At 37.9% G+C, this 21536-nt stretch overlaps 1 protein-coding gene across 1 annotated transcript; it reads left to right on the top strand.

Annotated features, from left to right (window-relative positions):
* The first annotated feature begins 1035 nt into the window (after nucleotides 1–1035).
* Nucleotides 1036–21058, top strand: LOC139469495 (forkhead box protein K2-like). Its single transcript, XM_071251681.1, has 8 exons — nucleotides 1036–1456; nucleotides 8858–9055; nucleotides 9890–10181; nucleotides 10559–10752; nucleotides 12457–12665; nucleotides 14493–14693; nucleotides 15089–15372; nucleotides 16473–21058. Exons 1-8 carry the CDS (start codon nucleotides 1098–1100, stop codon nucleotides 16587–16589), a joined length of 1854 nt encoding a protein of 617 aa, XP_071107782.1. The 5' UTR covers nucleotides 1036–1097; the 3' UTR covers nucleotides 16590–21058.
* The last annotated feature ends 478 nt before the right edge of the window (nucleotides 21059–21536 follow it).

The raw sequence follows: 21536 nt of genomic DNA, 5'->3' as shown, positions 1-21536 counted from the left end.
GGTCTAAAACCGGCATCATGTCAATACATGTAGTTTGGTGCAAATGACCTGAGCATGCGCAAATCTCTCTTGCGTCTGGGGTGGCATATAGCACACATATTATCTCCCGGTGACGATAACCCGCTTCTTATACAACGCACTCATGTCGCATTGGTACATTTACAGCGTGTGTTTGGATTAAAGAAAATAGACACATCAGAACTTGAATGTTTATCGTCTATATTTAGGCATAGTTCATCGGGAACTAGCGTGTTTAAGGGAAGCACTCGTATAATACCAAGTTGATTCTTCCATGCAAGACAGGTCATAAAGAATCTACATATAAAATTAAATATTCGGTCAGTAGGACATATGCTAGGATGTACGTAAACCACAAACCCGGTTATCTGCTGCTAAATATTAGATGTTTTCACGATAGGAATCTGAAAGATCCTATGATTGTAACAATTTGTGCTGTTTAAGATATTTCTTACACGTGATTTCTTTTCTTATAAGTTCTAATCCAAGTGCTTACGCATTGCCAATTCAATAACTAATATAGTTTAAATATTTAATCGGTTTGTTGATACGCTTCGTGATTTCAATAGATCGACATTGTGTTCAAATAATTAGTTTTCAAATAGTTAAATTTACGACAAGATGTGTTTGGGTGTGTATTCTGTCAAATTATGCGATTTAATACCAGCTCTATGAAAATTATTGAAACGATTTGGGCGTCGACTGTAAATTGTAAAACAATTTCATTTTCAATTTATTATGAATATCAAAGGTACCGGGATATCGATATATTAATGTAAGAGACATGAATTTTAATTTTAATCTATAATATGATTAAAAGAAATGATAATAAAAAATGTTCGTTCAAGTAATGTAATTCTGGGTGTTTGTGTTTATTCGTTTTGCTTTTAAGATAATGCGACTCAGACGCAGTGACTTTACCGCTGACAAGTAAGTTGAATAACAGTAGTGTTGAAAATAGCATTATGTTCTCCCATGCCGTGGCCACGCTTTCGCGGTGCATTGTGGGTGTAGTTCTTGATGTAAACAGGCAAGTTGTTTTCCTCCATTTTGGTGTTGGAAAACACGAGTCATTCACAATGTCTACGTATAGTCAACCGTCGGATAACGACGCATATGCCTTATTGGCCCTCAAGTCAGCCCCGGCAAGTCCATCCAAAATTTCATGGACCCCAGAATCGAAGGGAACCGCCATCGCGCGGTTAGAAGGCAGGGACTTCGAATACATGATGCGGGGAAATCGCATCACCATTGGTCGCAATAGCAGTAAAGGCGAAGTGGATGTCAATATGGGACATTCGAGCTTCATATCCAGGGTGCATCTTGAAATATTCTATGATCAGCCTAATTTCTACATGAAATGCAACGGGAAAAACGGCGTGTTTATAGATGGCATTTTCCAGCGGAAAGGGGCACCCCCGTTGCAACTTCCTCGATCGTAAGTTGTTTTGTTTTGCAAGTGCCCGCCTCAACTGGCGGCATGTCTGTGCCGCGAGCGGTATCTGACATGTTATCGTCGCTTGATTCGTCATTCTTATGGTAGCTTAAATGTCAGGTCAATTATATTCATCAATGTCTTAACGAAATCATGTACCTTTATTTCGTTTTAGACATTTTACTTCGCCGTGTTGATAACCTTGTTACCATGTGCTCGATTCATCATGGCGGCTATGTAAACAAAAATAGAAGATACCGGTGTCTGGTCTTGCATTGATTTTAATGACTGGAGTCTCGCATCACTACACCAAACAACTATGTATTTGTTGGATCTTTTATTAAGGATATGGCTAATGGCAGGTGGCAATGATATGATTATCGGATGCATAATAGATGGTAGAAAAGGATGTATGTATTTTGACAGTTGGAAACTGGTCCTCATGAGGTCACCTTAGCTTGTGTATTTGCATTCCAGTCTTTATTTAAGGGTTATCGTGTTTCTTAGCGGCCACACTAAACAAAATTATATGAATTGTTTTTAGTGATTTTTCACCAAACTTAACATTGATGTGGCCATGAATTATGGACCAGTTTCGGAAGGATGTAAGGCTATACTTTGTTTATAAACATGGAAGACCTTGGGACATGTAAATATGCTGATAATAAATACAAATTGTGTAGTGAGAATCAATTTTTAAAATGAAATGTAATTATTATGTTTCTGCTTCATTGAAAAATTGTCTCCTTATTCTTGTGTTAGTTTACATAATGCCATATATCAACATAGTCTGGTCATATCCAGCAAGGCAGTATAAACAAATAATCTGGTCATACCATTGTGAGTAATTCTGAGTAATACTGCAAATGAACCTAATAACATATTTACAGTGTATGTGACATCACTGTCTGTTATCAGTCCCTTTGACTTGATTAGCCAGTTGTTGTTTTTTGTATGAATCACTGTTAAATCAGGTTGAAAGAAACACTTGAACATTAAGCCTGTTATTTATTGTTAAGGTATTATTCATTGTATGATATGCTTAGATTCTAAATAAAGTACTTTTCAGTTGCTTTAAAGGAAAAAATACTTTGTTAAATTGAGTAAGTGTTCTCTCCAATTATGCATTAAACAGAAGAATTTTTTTCTGCATTTATAAAGTGGGAGAATGTGATTGCCACCGTAAAATTCTTCCATTGGAAATAATTAACACCTACATTTTTCCTATTGACATTGTAATCATGGTATATACGGTAGTTATATATTTCATGATTACATGTATTTGATTTGACATTGAAGATAAACATTAGTGACCAGTCCGACTGTCATGCAGGTCTGAAGCCCTAATCTGGTACAATGTCCTCTGGGTGAGCTTATAGAATTTTGTTTTTTGTTATCTACAGAAATTACTTATATTTTGAACCTCCACAAATCAAATAAACTTCTTTTGCCATCATTTCAGAATTATCAGATTTTGACTTGTACTCTTGTTTTTTTGTGCATTGATGTATGATTTACCTAGTGTTTGCATGGTTTAGATTGTGGTTTACAAATTACAACTATGAATAATTTAATATTTTAAGGATAAATTGAATTGTTTTGATCATATTGACTTGAGGGATGGGAAGATAAGAATGATAAAAGCTATAATACAGTCATATGGGACATAAGGAAAGATTTTATCCAAATACTTTGTCATGTTTATCTGTGCAATATATTTGTTTTGTGATAGATTCTTTTCATATTGTAAGCGTTCAATCTTGGGATTTCTATCTGACCTTAGCTGATAACAGGCTAACAGTATAAGCCCATGTGAGATTTTGCCATAGTCTGTTTTGTTCATTGCCATGTTTCATCAAGCTGACATTGGGCAAAGGTGACTCTACCAAGGAGTGAGTGAGTGAGTATGGTTTTACGCCGCTTTTAGCAATATTCCAGCAATATCACGGCGGGGGACACCAGAAATGGGCTTCACACATTGTACCCATGTCGGGAATCAAACCCGGGTCTTCCGCGTGACGAGCGAACGCTTTAACCACTAGGCTACCCGACCGCCCCCTCTACCAAGGATGATAGTAGAGATAGTTTGTTTAGTTTTTGGAGCTATTTGTAATTGGTTTGTCTGGTCAACTAGGACTGCTTGATCATGTTGATGAATTGAACTAAAGCCTTCTGTTGGTTTTCCTTACCACAAAGGGACACATGTTCATTAGGTCTTCCTTATTGTTATACATGTTAAGAAACTGAAATATAATAGGCCAAATTATTTTCTCACAAATCATAGTTCATGTCTCATGAATGGTTATATAAATGCCACAGACAAGTAGAATTATATTTCTTTCATGATTTGCTTATATAACATGTATAATGTTCAGGCACTAAGTGGTGGTTTTACCATCTTTTTCATTTTTTTCTCAACACTTGCATGATGGATGAAGTTGAAAGTTTAAGCATGATATTCCTTGCTATAAGCATCATCTGGAGACTGACCAGACACTTGAAGTGCTACTTAAACAATGTTAGGCTTTTCTGTGCCAGTTATCCATTAAATTAATTTCATTTTCTAAACTGTCTGGTCTAATATGCAAATGGTTTAATATGCAAATAAGACGAAGTTTTGGGCAGATCAGGTTTCTCATTGCATGGTTTTACAGATAGATATACTTATTTCAGGTGAACTTTTAACCATGTTAACCTGAGTAGGTTAGACATATTCATGTAACCAATTTGCACTTAATGCTCATGCATGTGACACGTTACAGCCAGGTTGTGGTTTTGTATTGTGAACATCATATAATAGTCATCCCTTTTTTGCACTCTCATGCCAGTTTTTAATACAAATATGTTATTGTCTAGTTACTGAACTGTCCATTTACAGGTTTTTATATATTATCATACATAACCCATCATATATAACCCACACACTGCATAAGAACAGCATTTCAACAAATATTGCGTGAGCTTGAAAAAATGTTTAGTGTTTCTGTTCAATATACATATTCATGTTGAGAAAAGTGAAAAACATGTAATTAAGTCTTAAAACGGCTGTGAGATTGAAGATGGTTATCAGCATGATCATGGCTTTAAGCTTCTCTTACTTTGTTCAAGGCAGCATGATTGGCATGGTTTACATGGTTTGTGCATGTGCAGGGTGCAAAAGTGCATTTGGTAAAATATTCCACAAACAGACTTAAAATATCACTTGCTTTAAATTCATACCATGTATACCATATCTAAACAAATTGACATACAATTTCTTTAATTTCACACAATGTTCCTGTTCACGTACACTACAAATCGCTATTAACATGTTAGCAAACCAAATACCTCTTCGTGATTAATTTGCATACACATACATTTCTGTAAGAAAGTTGGAAAAGGCAGTCCAAGCGCTCAGTTTACTCTAAAGGCTATAAGCATATGACTAAGAAGAAGGTGGATATAGTCTGGTTTCCAAGGGTTACAGAACATCATGGAGGTCTTCATGCCATAACAGTTTATGTCCTCATGGCAGCATCTTGAAAGTTTGGACCATAAATACAAGCATAAAGATTTTGGAAAACTGCCATCATTTTTCCATTCAGAAACATGAAATCGGAACTGCCCATCCTGCCCAACATGATCGAAGTTGACAAATGTAAAACATGACATCATCATCTGATCATACTGTTACTGATGTGCAAACAGACAATTTAGATGTGCAAATCTTACCCACATAAGCCATCGTGTAGTAGGACACTTGCACAGACAACTACAGATATGGGCTTATGGCATATATTTTTCGATCTGCATGAGGGGCAGGATTGGTCAACTCGGAACGAAGGTGTGTTGGTGTAGTGTTAGTTAGGACAAAGTGGGAGGATGATTGCATTTAGAGCCAGGGTCAAAATTACAATCTTTGGTTGTGAGATTATCATGATTTACTATATGTGAGTGTCTCTCTCTTCTTCAAAATTTCATGTTTCTATGGAAACAATTTCGACTTGGTTGTAAATGAGGGTAGGGTTCGTTTCCGGACCATAACTTGAAAACCTTTCAACATTTTTCAATGAAGGTTAGTATATGCATTGTTCATCAGCTGAACTGGTGCCTTTTGCTATTTTTCTAAATTATATTTTGTTAAGTTTCCATGGAAACAATTTGTACTTAGTCTCAAACAACGCCAGGCTTCATTTCTGAACCAGATAATATTTTTTCATGAAACTATCCATGTACAATGACCACAAGCTCAACTGTTGCCTTTTCAATTGCTTTTACTTCTTGTGTTTCCATGGAAACAATTTGGAAATTGGTAAGAGTCTTTCTACTAAGCATAAAGCCAATGATTGTTTGTTATGGCTACATCTACTTGCACTTACAATCTATCATCCAAACTGCTGTTACAAGTTCAATAGTGTTATCTGTCATAAAGTGTCATCAAGGCATCAGCTGTAGTGTTGCTTCATTAATGCATTAACCAGAATTTTTTTTTTCGGATTTGCAAGCATATTTGTAGTAACAACTATAACTAATGTATCAATAAAAGGAGAGGGAGACATATGTTTTTAGAGTAGAACACATTCCAGTTGTCACATGGTAGTCATCACGAGGTGATAATGATCGTGTGTTACAATAATGTTGAAATGTAAATGTACTGACCCAGGACACAGTCACTGCTTAGTGTAATATAAAATTGTGCCATATGATGAGCAAACAAACATTATCTGAGATTTGATCATGTCGGTTTTGTAAAATAATTTTCCAGTGAGTGTTGCAGCCAGTTTGCCGGTTCTGTAGTCATTTCTTAACTGCAGCATGCACTAGGAGCGAGGGTGGAAGAAAACAGAACTCTGAACACCCTGACATGTTGAATTAGTATTTTATTTTCTTAAGCCAAATGTGCTGAGCCTTGACATGGCCATTTGTTGCCACGAGGGGGAGAGGGGGGAGGATTTACTGATGTAAAGGCTGTAATTCAACTTTGTATGGGAGTCGTCACCACATCCAATCACTGTCATGTCTAACTGAACTTGTTAAAAGCCAAAAATCTGATTTCATCATTGTAATTCTCATTCTAGGGTGAGGCAATTACAAATGCTTCTTCATGCTCAGTCACCATTTGTATTGCAGTTATCATGGTTATGTTGACACTGAGAATGGGTTTGTTCAAATAAGGCTGTTTGGAAATCAAACACTGCTTTTTGATACAAAACTGTAAAAGGCAACATAATGGGGTGGTCAGGCTCACTGACATGGTTGGAGCATGTCATTGTATCCCAATGGCATAGGTCAATGTTCATGCTGTCAATCACAGGATTGCCCGATATACTGTTGCCATGGTTTTCTGTGCAGTCTTCAAGTTTGATTCCACCAGTGTGATACATTTGCCATTATCTATTAGCTCATAGATAAACCCCACAACCATATTTTGTTTGGTAGTCAACAACTCAGCAGTCAGTCACGTCAACTTTGCGAAAGGGATTCTTACTAAATTCACTGTTTCGACATTTTCGTCACAAAACAATTAGTTTAAATAGCGGGGTCATTCATAGAGCTACAGTTAAGCAGCATATTTGCATAAAAATCCCCCCCTCCCTGCACCCATATTCAAAACCCAAATACTTTCACTTAATGAATGAAAAACTAAAATATATTTAAACAGCACGCATAAATTAAATACCCAATGCATACAAATGGGCTAATTTCTGATACAGTTACGAGCTTATTTACTTTCAGAGTCAAGCCTCTATATTTAGAACAATTATCATGGTTATCTACATCTAAAACATTATTTCATATTTTTTCAATCTTTAAATGTTCTCTCTTTTGGGGAAATACCTAATAGAGTGATGAATAGATGAGTGAAAAAATATTGGTTCCCAATGAAAAATGTAATAACCCAATTAAAATAAAAACCCTAGATTAAAAACTCAATTTCTCAAAATGTTATGTGGAGCTCTGCATTCTTCGTTGATCAATATTAGCCAATCAAATAAATGAAAGTACAATAGCTGTTTAACAATTGCCCATACATACTGATTTTTACCTTTCCTATGTAATAAGATCACGGAAGTATATTTTGAAGACCGATATCATTCTGTAAACATGAATGATATGGACTAAGAATTAGAACATATTTACTCATTTATCATGTTTATTAATGTATTAGTACACTTCCTAATATAATTGTTTTTGATCTGTAATATTTCTAGCCATACATTCACCGATAGAGCCTTTATCTAGAGCAAAGAATGGTGGTCAGTGGTAATGAGCTTAAAAATGGAAAATCCCACACTCAAGATAAGCTGTATATTAGCGTGAAATACAGATAATAGATCACCATGACCCCATTACTTTGGAGTTGCTTGCATACAAATACGCATGAAATTATTTTGAGAAAATCAATAGTTTTAAGTAAACAGTGCGTAACTACAGAATGTAGCCTTTTCAGTTTCAGTACCTGAAAATCTTTACTCATCTGTATTAACTGATCAAATGCAGGCATTACCTACACCGATGTACTCATAACAACTGTGTTTTAGAAGAGTAAACAAGGAAGATTATACCTTATTTTCTACATCAGTCAACAGGTTTCAAAATTCCTTGCATTAGAGTGCCATGTTACTGCCAACAACAGTTTAAATCATAATGGCACAGTTAAAATAAGCTCCAGGCAGGTACCTGATGCACACCCAGAAATCATACTTGATTAACCAAAATGACTTGTGGCATACTTTATTATACCCCCTGACAAAATGTCGGGGGTATATTGTTATACCAAGGGTCCGTCTGTCCGTCCGTCCGAAAACTTTGTCTGTGAGATTTCTCTTAAACTATTCAGTGGATTCATCTTAAACTTAGTTCATATAATCTGTGTCATATGGAGGGGTGCAGTCAAATGAAAAAAAATGTTTTTATTAATTTTCCATTTTTTAATGAATTTTTCAAACCCTAACCCTGTCCTAGCTATTTAATTTGAATCTACTGACACACTAGGCGGGTCGGGGGTATTAGTGAGCCACGCTCACTTTTTTTTCTTGTTATATGTAGCCAGTGTAACCGGCTCAAAAGTGCTAGGTCCCGCATGTCATGGTTATTGCCATTGACACGTGTGTCACTGTTGTGAGCTTACTTGACACTTGGGGCAACACATGAACAGAAGAAATCAGATGCTTCAGGAAACCACATATAAAGCAGAATTACGTTTCAAAATGCCTTCTCATTGGTTTATGACTACCCGGATGGCTGGATCCAAGGAAGTAAAATATTTTGAATATGCAAAGAAAAGTAATATTACCCTATGTGATTGACGACATGTGAGTAAATACTTTATGGCTTAAAATTATATGGAGCCCTGAAACAACAGCAACATATCACTGTAGATGTAGCATTATGTGTGATTGTTTTCATGTTTTGTTTTTTCAGATGCATACTTCGCTTCCCAAGTACCAATATCAAAATAGTATTCCATTCTCTGGTAGAAGAAACCCCTCCACCACCTACACAAAGCCCAGGGAATGCCTCTCCTAAGAAGAAGACAGCGTTGGCTCCCCTGAGGATTGACATACCGAAAGTGGAGCATGTTGCTAGCAGCCCCTGCCCCTCTCCCACAGGCACAATAAGGTAAAACACACATTATTGATGTTGCAGAATATAAGAAAATAACACTTTGTGCAGTTTGCAAACAAAACTTGTTTTCTACTTCTCCAAGTTCAGCATTGTCTGTTGTACAGACATAGCCAGAAATCCCTGACTGTTTGTGCTGTATATTCTGTCTTGTATGTAGGTAATCAAATTATTATAAAAAAATATCTTTCAGTTGAACTTGTAGTATGGATTATTTTTTATCATTAAATAATGAGGTTGGCCAGTAAGTTTAGGAAAAGAACTCATATTCAAATTGATATGTTACATGATTTAGTGGATATGTTTTACTGTTTATATTTTCATTGTTTTGAGTGCTTAGCCGAGTTGACTATTGAATGAAGCATCAAAGCAGTTTGGCAGGACATTAAAACAAATTAGTTTCTTCACACTTGTGTAAGAACACTAGAGGGCGAATATGAGTTTAGTGGTCAGTTTGGGGCCTTCCTGATGTGTGACCCGTGAAGTTCCAGAGTAGAATAGGTCTTCAGCAACCCATGCTTGCGGTAAAAGGCGACAATGCTTGTCGTAAGAGGCGACTAACGGGATCGGGTGGTCAGACTCGCTGACTTAGTTGATGCATGTCATCGTATCCTAATTGCGTGGATCGATGCTCGTGATGCCAATCACTGGATTGTCTGGTCCAGGCTCAATTATTTACAGACAGCCGTCATATAGTTGGAATATTGGTGAGTACGGCGTCAACCATCATACATCATCATCATTGTTATTCATTGCGTGGAATCGAGTATAAATGTGGTTGAATTTATAACTGGTTCTATATTCTTATGCCTTTGGTGTGTATGGTTTCAGTGCGGCCAACTCCTGTCCTACCAGTCCTCGAGGAGGAGCTAGTCATCGTAGTTTTGTTCCCGATTTAAATGCTGTGTTTGCTGCAGCTGATCCTAAGGATGACAAAGACGCTCAAGTAGTTTCTGCCTGTGGGGACGGGCCGAAGGATGAGTCCAAGCCACCATATTCATATGCCCAGCTAATAGTGCAAGCCATTACATCGGCAGTTGATAAGCAACTGACTCTTAGTGGAATTTATGCTTTTATTACCAAAAATTATCCATATTATAGAACAGCTGACAAGGGCTGGCAGGTGAGTCTCTTCATTCAGATTCAGGTTAATGGGGTTGGTTAGCTAGTATTTTAAAAGTTAAGTGTTTTTTTGTTTTTGTATTTTTATTAGTTAATAACATTTGATTGTGTGCTCTTGTTAACTTTATGACAAAGCTCTACTTGGACCAAAGCGATTATTCAGTGATGTCGAAGTTGTGGAATGAGTATGTTTGTCACCTGTGTCCGTCACATGTACAATGGTGCCATTGTTCTAAAACTTATTATTCTTGCAAATTGGTGAACTTTATTGAGCCATGCGCCAAGTCAATAATTATATTTGGATGCTGTGTGATATTAAATTGCTTTTACTTCAATAAACAATATGGTTCCATTATAGCATATATTTCATTATTTCAGAACTCAATCCGTCATAATCTTTCTTTGAACCGCTACTTTGTGAAAGTTCCAAGATCACAAGAAGAACCTGGTAAAGGATCGTTTTGGAGGATTGACCCAGCATCTGAAGCTAAATTAACTGCACAAGCATTTAGGAGACGGAGACAGAGGCATGTGCCTTGCTTCCGAACACCGTTTGGAGGACTCTCAACACGGTCAGTAACGTGGAATATCCCCTTCTCTTTCAGTGTTCAGTGTCTTGTAGACAGTGGTAGAAAGGACATCAGTATGTGTTTACACAATATGTCTGCTCTTGTCAAAGCCATGAAGAACCTCCAAGTCTGTGGCTGGTTTCTCACTGTGACCTCATCTGTCATTGAATCACTCATATATTTCACATGCTGGTCATTTAATTTCTCACATGTCCAATATGTTAGAGTGGTAGGGTAGCCAAATGGGGAAAAAACTGCACTCATGGAGAAACCCGGGTTTGATCACACACATAGCTCATTGATTTTCCCTGTTGTTGGAACATTGCCAAACACCATAAAACTATATGCACTCACTCCAATACAAGGAATCCTCTTGATCCGGACAGTACAGGTCCAAGAAAGATCTGCTTCAGACTACTGGTCTAAGATAGATCTGGTCTGGACAGTACTGGTCCCATGAGAGATCTGCTCCAGACAACACTGGTGTTAGACAGTACTGTTCCCAGAGAGATCTTCTTCTTGTGTGGACAGTACTGGTCCCAGTGAGATCTGCTACAGACAGTACTGGTCCCAGAGAGATCTTCTAGTTCAGACAGTATTGGTTCCATGAAGATCTTCTGGTTCAGACAGTACTGATCCTAGAACAATCTTCTGGTTAAGACAGTACTGGTCCCAGAGAGATCTGCTACAGACAGTACTGGTCCCAGAGAGATCTGCTACAGACAGTACTGGTCCCAGAGAGATCTGCTACAGACAGTACAGGTCCCAGAGAGATCTGCTACAGACAGTACTGGTCCCAGAGAGATCTGCTACAGACAGTACTGGTCCCAGAGAGATCTGCTACAGACAGTACTGGTTCCAGAGAGATCTGGGCGGTCGGGTAGCCTAGTGGTTAAAGCATTCCGTCGTCACGCCGAAGACCCGGGTTCGATTCTCGACATGGGTACAATGTGTGAAGCCCATTTCTGGTGTTCCCCACCGTGATATTGCTGGAATATTGCTAAAAGCGGCGTAAAACCTTACTCACTAACTCACTCCAGAGAGATCTACCGACTTAGTAAATTTTCATTATGATAACGTCAGGTTGCGGCTGTTGCTGTTGAATCTGAGCTAGGAGTTCATTTGACATTCAGAGTGTGCATTGTAACAAGTAAAACTTTTGGAACTTTTTAAAAAAAACTTTTTGTCTAGTCCAGAGGACTAGTGTAAACCTTATGTCCACAGAGTTTGTACCTAGTCCTGCTTGACCGAGAGAGAAATGTTTGCTGTTTCCATTATCCATCAGTTTTCAGGTCCTATTTTTAGCAAAACTGAAGTATTGAGAACTGGTTCAGAATTATTGCCTGCAAATGCTGCTGGTCAATGTGGACCACCATCATTGGATTTTTACTTGACCTCAGCACAATTTAGTAGTCTTGCAGACTAGTATGAATTTCAAAGGCTGTTTTGACTGTCAGAGTTGCCCCATGGGAATTGTAGGTCACGACAGGACCCAAGTGTCTCATACTTGTTATTAGAGATGCCTAGTGATGGTTGGGTGGTTACAATGTGTGGCCTGGCTGACTGTCTTCATCTCTGACGGCATGGGGTGTTTCTCTTGCTGCTGACACAGATCTGCTGCATCCATCTTTGGTTATTTACAGAAATGAAAACTTTCTGACTGCAGAATAAACCAGCATTCGCTCACTGCCTCGTTCACATTTCCAGGTCAGCACCAGCTTCGCCTAGCCACATGTCCGGTGCGTTCACACCTGACTCCATGTCTCGGGAAGGTAGTCCAATACCTGAGGCAGCCTCAGAAGCAGAAGTGGCTCAGTCAAGTCATCTCCAACCACCTCATCAGCTGCAGCAGCCAAATCTTCAGTCCATCGCTGCCGAACTTAGATTTACTCAGTCAGCACCTGGCTCTCCTGCAGGTATGTATACTAGTCGGGTGTAGGATAAAAAAATGTTTCCTTAAGTATCGACACATGACTCCCACCCACCCACCCATCAAACTGAATTGTCCTGATATTATCCTGCTTGATAATGATTTAGCTAGAGTTGCATCAGTGCTACCTACCTATATGTCCAGGTGACTGCTCCTTCACTCATCCTGTGGTGGAGATGTCGCTTCAATTGAAAAGTTGTCAATGAGAGCTGTTATTTTTGGACTTCAGTGCAAATTTCATGAAATGTTGATTTTGTCAGATGGAAACTTGTAGACCTATGCTTGGTTCCAATTAGAACTGAATTGATACACTTAGGCCTTGTACAATGCATATGTAGGTAGGAAGATGACAAGATACAGCGTTCCCGTCGTTGGCTTTTGAATTTGGCAACTCTAAAAACTACCAGTCCCAACTTTCAAAAATAAAAAAAACGTATGAAATTATTTGGTATTAATTCTTTCAACATCATGTTCAGCATGTTCAGTGCAAAGATGTCATCCCTGAAGTAACTTTCTTAGATCTATGTGTCATTCACACAAACTTCAGTCACAACATATGGATATTTAACCTAGACATAGATAAACCCTGAAGGTAACAGACAAGCTGACTTTGTTCGAAAAATGTACTTATATGAATATCACAAATGTTTTCATCAACAGCAAAGATTTTTAAGGTACTTTATTTGCCGGTCCACAGGGACTGGCAGTCACATGAGTGACTGGTCCAAGCCTAATTTTACCAGTAAAAAACTGGTAATTACCGGTAAACGGGAACGCTGAAGATAGTATACAGATCATGTCAGACTTGTATTGAGAGAGCGAGGGTAGTACAGGAATATGTACACAACTTTCATAAAATCTTCTTTAATTTCATTACCCATTATTTCTTAATCCTTTTGAGCTCCCCTTTAGAAAAATGCACTGATCATGACCGATGTCTTAGAAAACCTCAATCGTTGAATGACGTCAACAGTCTTCAGCTATGATGTCATTTCTAGTGGGATGTCATTGCAACCTTACATCACGAGAAGATTCCAATGACACCAACAGTGCTGTCTTGCTGACAAACAATACACTGGTGCACGACAAGTGATATTTGCACCAGTGCACACATGACTTTTATGGACTTGATAATTTCTGACCCTATGGATAATAAATGAAGACACTTACCATCATTTTGTACATGTAAAGAATCTAGCAGAGGTTCAGTCAAAACCATATTTATATAAACTTGAGTCTGAATAAGAACAATTACTTTGAACTCATAGCTTTAACAGTTCATTTTCATGTCTTTTAATAACATCTACACGTCTTGTATGAAATGTTAAGCATGCTTGAATGGCTTTGCTTGGTACATGACCCTCTGATACAGTGCTTCCATCCCAGTGCATTGTATTGCAGTGCAACAAAACCTCAGTGAATCTTTACACCCTTCCACCTGGTACTGCCTTTGGTTGCAATTAACTTCAATGACGCCCTATGTATAAGAGATTGACACCCTATGTATAAGAGATTGACACCCTATGTATAAGAGATTGACACCCTATGTATAAGAGATTGACGCCCTATGTATAAGAGATTTACGCCCTATGTATAAGAGATTGACACCCTATGTATAAGAGATTGACACCCTATGTATAAGAGATTGACACCCTATGTATAAGAGATTGACACCCTATGTATAAGAGATTGACACCCTATGTATAAGAGATTTACGCCCTATGTATAAGAGATTGACGCCCTATGTATAAGAGATTGACACTCTATGTATAAGAGATTGACGCCCTATGTATAAGAGAGTGTTTGTTTTCAGGGTCGCGGGTGCTGTCGCCAGTGACAGTGACAGCCAGCAATGGCACAGCCATTCACCAGCTGCCTCCCATCATCACCAAACCTCAGATCATTGTCTCCAACCCTGGACAAGTTATCCTTAATGGCCCCGCCATTGCAGGCACCACCTTAACAAACGGGACACACTTAGAAATCAAGAAAGAAAATGCTGACTTTTCTCAGGGTAAGTATGTCTAGTATTTGGATCATTACTCCAATAATTGTTCATAAATATATACAAATAGATGGATATTGTCAAAGTTAGAGAATGTTTTGTAAGTTATGGACTTTATGACATGATCAATTATAGGCAAGAAAGTCATGAGGGAAACCCATTTGTTCATCTTGCACTTAAACCTGGAATTGTCAGTGAAGTGTTAGGGTCTATTCATCGTTTATCCAACCATTATGTATTTTGGGGAATTTGATTAGAGAAATAATCTTTTGTGAAAAGTTTCACTGTTTTAGAGGAAATTCTTCAACATTGACGCCCTATTATAGTATGTCAGTGTTGCTGCTCTAGTCAGTGAGACATGGCATGGTCCTATGTTCACTTCACGATTACTTCCTGCTTCCCAGGTGCAACAAAGGCAGCATCGCTGGTGACACCCCAGTACGCGGCTGCTCTGAAACCCGTGAAGGTAATGGCCAGTCAGGTGGTCACAACTGGTCAGTCTGGGGTGGCCATAGCAGCAGTGTCTCAGGCTACGTCGGCAGCCACGTTGATGTCCACTCAGCCACTCACCCTGATATCCCAGCCCGCAGTGCAGCTGGTTCAACCAGTAACAATGCAGGCCATGCAGGCACAGGGCAACTACGCAGCGGGGGCACTCGCCACCGAGGTCAAACCTGGACAATATGTGGTAGGTTGCAAACAGGCTAGATAGTTTGTTGATAGCTTTTTAACTCATCTCACTCACTTAATGAGGCACCTGGACAATATGTGGTAGATTGCAAACAGGCTAGATAGTTTGTTGATAGCTTTTTAACTCATCTCACTCACTTAATGAGGCACCTGGACAATATGTGGTAGGTTGCAAACAGGCTGCTAGTGCAGGCTAGATAGTTTGTTGATAGCTTTTTAGCTCACCGGATTTAATGAGGCAAGTGAGTTCACACTGTATACGCTGTAATGTAGAATGTGCCTATGGCCTATGCTAAGATTATTGCTTTATGGCATGTCTGCCTTCCAGTGAGTGAGTGAGTTTGGTTTTACAATGCTTTTAGCAACGGGGGACATCAGAAATGGGCTTCACACATTGTACCCGTGTGGGGTATCAAACCCGGGTCTTCTTTGTGGCAAGCGAATGCTTTGACCACTAGACTGCCCCTCTGCCATCCATCTTGTCCCTCCATCGTTTGCTGTTGCACTTTCAACTTCCCCTTTGGAACTTCCAGGTGTATGAAGCTGGAACTTTGCATCAGTCCTCCCAGCTATGGTATCTCTAAAAACACAGAAAATTGCAATCAGATTAGGAAAATAGTTGTTGTTGCAGCAGTATTTTTTCCCTGTTAATGCACTTCTGCATGTATCGTTATGAAAATTGATATGCAACAAATGTGAAGAATGCAAAGTGACATGTTGTTTTTGTTGTTTATGCCATCTACGACCTTCGGCTGTCATATCCGACTGTTTCTCTAGTGTTTGTTTATCTGCAATTGTGGGGCGGTCGGGTAGCCTAGTGGTTAGAGTGTTCGCTTGTTATGCCGAAGACCCGGGTTAGATTCCCGACATGGGTACAATGTGTGAAGCCCGTTTCTGGTGTCCCTGCTGTGATATTCCTGGAATATTGATAAAGCGGCATAAAATATAACTCACTCACTCTGTAATTGTTTATTATTAATTCTCTCTTTTATCAAACTCACTCTCTCAATCTATAATTATTAATTATTAATTCTCTCTTTTATCAAACTCACACACTCACTCTGTTATTATTAACTATTAATTCTCTCTTTTTTCCAGGTAACTAATGTTGCCCAAGGAGCTCGAGCTGTGAAGCGAGAATCAGAATCAGCTGACGGAAAATCTGAAGATAATGAAATTAAACGAGTTAAGATTGAGACCAGCGAAGCAAGCTAATAGAATAATCACAGCTGTTGATTGAACTGTTTTACTGCTGGAAGTGGTGTTGAGGGAAATAGGATGAAAGCGATGCCATAGTTGAAGTTGTGCTTTTTGTTGGACTTGTGATCGGGACACTGGTTGAACTGTGCAGTCATGACTAGACAGAGTCCTTTAAACAAACGTTTAAGCTAGGACAGGTTTTACTGTTGGGAAAGTCCACATCTTAATGAGATATGACTGAGAGGCTATTTTAATATGTTGAACAAGTTTGTAGGAATCAAGTGTTTAATAAGAAGAAGACAGTATGATGATTGACTAGATTATCATCCAATCATGAAAACTACGCCAAGAGTGGACAATAAAGTTGAAATATTGGACAATCATAGTAATAAAGATCCAAATGCTCCTACTAGAAAAAGACAATTTGGTTGTGTACAGGGCTTGAAATTAGTGGTAGCAAAAATGCCATCACAAAGTATGTTTTGCTTCTGGAAAGATAGGGTGACCATTGAGGCAAATTCCTGCTAGTGTTTCTTTGACTCAACTGATATTTGTTAAGATTTTATTTTATTTGTACTACACACTTATCCATAGCTTTATTTTATCAAACTTGTTATGGCATGTTGGGGTTTTGGCACCAGAGAAATAAAAATGCCCTCTGGAGCAAGTTATTGCTTATTTACTAAAAAGAATATTTTTTTGCCCTGGTACAATTTGAGGCTCTACAGTCAAGGTTGCTCAGAAGTAGTCAGTCATTAACCATGCATTAGTTATGGTATATATAGCTTTTGAAGCTGTGATAATGCTTTAATACTAAGTTGAAATGGCATTTATGATTTGTTAGTTTGTTGTTAGGACTGTTGAGAATAAGGTGTAGTAATAAACAGGTGTTTTGCCATTACCGCCATCACCCATCTGCATTGGTCATGTATCATGAGAACTATATAAATATATACATACATATATATATATATATCATACCATGTGTGAACACATAATCCGTGTAATCATCTCTCAACATTATTTTCAGTTGACAGGGAAATGTTCTTCTTGTTAAAGGATCAAGACGGAGATGTTAAACAAATCTAAGACAAAACATGTAGTTGGACTAGCAATGTAGTTGGAGAGTGAGTTGAAGAGAGCTCTGCCTTCCCAAGTATTCCATAACTTAATTCTATTAATGTCTTTGTTGCCTGTTGATATTTGTTTTAGTGTCATTTTCTCCTTCCAGAAATGTCACTTTAAATTGTAAATTTTTTATCCTTAATCTCACTTTTGGTTGTTGTTTGCGCATGTAGTTTTTGTAAATAAGACATATTACATGACAAATAACAACTAATTGTTTTCTGTGAATTTATGACTAGACGGTATGTATTGGGTTTGTTACCCACTGGTCAGTGCCTGGTGTTGAAGGAGCATTATTTTATATTGAATTTCAGTTATGAAGCTACTGACGATAGGTATTTTAATAAATTTAAGATGGAAATAAACCAGTAAACGGACAAATGTCCTATTTTGTCAATGGTCTGTCAGCAACCAGCATCAGGCCCCCTTGTCATGGGGATGTTAGTGTTACAACTATCGTAACTCGTGTAAAAACAGAAACTTACAATAGTCGTAGCACCAACATCACCTTGTGCAGGTGGATCCAGAAAAGAATGATGACAGCAAAGATTAACGATTTGTCTTGCCTGAAAGAAATGAGCGATAACAATATGTCAAGATGATATCGGATATGGTTACACATTTTTCATTCAGCTCTCATTTCACTTATTTCATGTTCATGTTGCAAGTCGTACACACACATCACAGTTCATTGTGGAACTGTGTTGAGAATTAGAATAATCAATTCATTATTGGGCGTCACTCATTCCCACTGTCCATGAGACTAGTGGCCCCCATGACGTGTCAGTTCTCAACTGAAAGTCCTTATTGTTTGGCCTTGCGTCAAATGATTTTGTGAAGTGCTATTATGGTGTTAGAACTATTGTAGTTATATGTAGTGTAGAATTTCCTTTGTTTATATTTGCCACTTAATTACCTGTCCAAGAACTGGTATCACAAGCACCTGTTGTTGTGACCTGTGTAGACAGCAACGTCTAACAAGCTTCTGTAGTTTCCTGCTTTAAACAGAAAGTTCAGTGTAGCTGTTGACCATTGGAAACAGCAAAATGTATGTGCCATTCTGTGAGAACATTTTTTAGAACATGGCTACTAACAACTTCTGTTACGCCCTCTACTGTACTAAGGTTTGATGTTAGCTATAAGAGAAAAATACCAAGTTTATTTCGTAGGGGAATTCTGTTTTAATTGTTTTGGTTTTTTTTAAAGACTAATAAAGATGAATAATAGTCATGTCAGACATTTATGTTTGTTAGTGCATGGTTTTTGTATGGGGTTTGTATCAGTTGTACCTGAAATAGTGTGAGGTGATATTTCCACACTGTTCTTTGGAGAATTTTAACTTGTCCCGTAGATATTTCAACATCAATCATACATGTGCTCTAAATCAGCATGTGTTTTTCTTTGGTGATCGAATTTGTGTTTTGGAAATATCAACAGTTTTTGCTTTGTTTTCTCAGGAAATTATTAATCCTTGAAATGGTTTGTCTCATTTTAAATGAAGTTCTGTCTTATCTGATTCAAAATTGATGTGAAATAAACAGATTGTCAGCTGTATTTTTTACGAAATCCTAACATGTTCCAGATTTAGTGTTTTATTGTATTTTCATTATATTGTTACCTGATGTGACATTCATGTGTCTCAGATCAAAATTGTCCACACCTGTCAAGTATGGTTTTAGTACGAACTATATGTGTATTTATGTAGACACGATGTACCTGCTTATACAGTGGAACCTAGTTATCTGGACACCTGTCATGTGCAAGTCTGTAATTAAATATCCAGTTGTCATGTTAGTTGAGGGTTATTACAAGACAATTGATGGAATTCTCTCAATGTTAATTCCATGGCATGACTTTAGTTAGTATTAACTTCAACTGACTTCATTTAGATTAAATTTAGTTAAATATGACAGTCCAAATACTCTCTTTCTCAACCCAGTAGATAAATGAATAACTGTTCCTCGTTTGTGGGGTGCTTTGTTTTGGTCTATACAATCATCAATATGCATCTGATTGTCCAGGTTATTTTATACAAATTTTATGTATATTAAGCCAATTTGGTCTATAAATAAGTCGGTCTTCAGAGTATATGTAATGTTAGGTAAATTAATTTGTAAACAAAGATTGTCCAGAATGGGAGTTTCTGGATAAGTAAGGTCTCACTGTATTAAGCATCTCCATGTTGTATTCACACCTGAGTACATGTTTTAACATGTGTTTCCTACCTGGTAGATGCAATATCCCACCAATAATGAAGTAGCTAGTCTTCAGATTAAGTCATCGTGGGTAAATTGTTAGGTATAGATCTGCATTAGGGATTTCTTCATATCCTTTGGTAACCCAGTATTTTAGAACCATGAAAAACTTTACTGGTATTCAGACATTGTTCATCAAAAAAGGCCTGGTATGATGAAATTGTATTTGACAGAGTAACCAAATAAAAAACAGTTCTTACAACAGGCATGTTCATTGTTGAGGAAGTTTAATGTAAGCTGTGTATGATGCTAGGAGATATATATTCCAGTGTGAGGAGCCTAGGAGAGGGTCGATCATTGTGTGAAAGAGGACATTCTTTTGTTATAACCCTGCTGGTGTGTAAAATCTGAAACTTTGTTATTGACTGTTGAGTGTGTAACCCCTTGTTGAATATATGGCATAATATTACTGGTCATCTGTGTCCATGTCATTGTGTACAATTTAAAATGACTTCGTCACATGGTCAGTTGAGAGATTTCCTACTGGGTTAATTCTAAGCGTCCGTCTTCTTTTTATGATGGTGATCGTAGGGACACTCCTTGGCGGCTTTCAACAACCCAATCCTGGCGCTAAGACTGTGGTTCTCCCATGCTTCAATATGGACTTCCAACTGTCTTAGTACTAAGATGGGCTTGTGGAGCTTGGCATTGGTATTGTAACTACAGATCAAAGCTGCAAAACTTTTTGTTTCATGTTCGTATGTCAGTATGATTGGAAACATTCATCCACAGAACACAACACATCCATTATTATTCTGTTGAAACTGGTGAAGTAACTCGGTGTTAAATGTCAGGCAATGTATTTATTTCATGCTTTTAGAACACTGACTTTTTTCTATTTAAAAAATGGACAAACTAGGAAGATTGGGGTTTGCTCAGAATTTGGCATAATGGCAGTGATAGGAATGTGTATGCAACTGTGCTTTGTTTACAATTTACATATATTACAAGCAGTAACACAAGTACGAGAACTGTTTACATATATTACAAGCACTAACACACATACCAGAACTGTTTACAGGAATAACACGCATTTACACACATACCAGAACTGTTTATATATATTACAAGCACTAACACACGCACCAGAACTGTTTACAGGAATCACACGCATTTACACACATACCAGAACTGTTTATATATATTACAAGCATTAACACCCGCACCAGAACTGTTTACAGGAATAACACGCATTTACACACATACCAGAACTGTTTATATATATTACAAGCATTAACACCCGCACCAGAACTGTTTACAGGAATAACACGCATTTACACACATACCAGAACTGTTTATATATATTACAAGCATTAACACCCGCACCAGAACTGTTTACAGGAATAACACGCATTTACACACATACCAGAACTGTTTATATATATTACAAGCATTAACACCCGCACCAGAACTGTTTACAGGAATAACACGCATTTACACACATACCAGAACTGTTTATATATATTACAAGCATTAACACCCGCACCAGAACTGTTTACAGGAATAACACGCATTTACACACATACCAGAACTGTTTATATATATTACAAGCATTAACACCCGCACCAGAACTGTTTACAGG

Source organism: Haliotis cracherodii, unplaced genomic scaffold (genome assembly GCF_022045235.1).
Source record: "Haliotis cracherodii isolate W230 unplaced genomic scaffold, xgHalCrac1.p SCAF_2, whole genome shotgun sequence".
NCBI classification, from domain to species: Eukaryota; Metazoa; Mollusca; class Gastropoda; order Lepetellida; family Haliotidae; genus Haliotis; species Haliotis cracherodii.
This window is presented reverse-complemented; position numbering and strand designations above follow the sequence as displayed.

Excerpts from the sequence above, each read along its gene's own strand:
- LOC139469495 (XM_071251681.1), top strand. The coding sequence starts at position 1,098 with ATGTCTACGTATAGTCAACCGTCGGATAACGACGCATATGCCTTATTG. Across the intron at positions 10,753-12,456 it reads TTTGGAGGACTCTCAACACG|GTCAGCACCAGCTTCGCCTA; the intron begins GTCAGTAACGTG and ends TCACATTTCCAG. Across the intron at positions 12,666-14,492 it reads AGCACCTGGCTCTCCTGCAG|GGTCGCGGGTGCTGTCGCCA; the intron begins GTATGTATACTA and ends GTTTGTTTTCAG.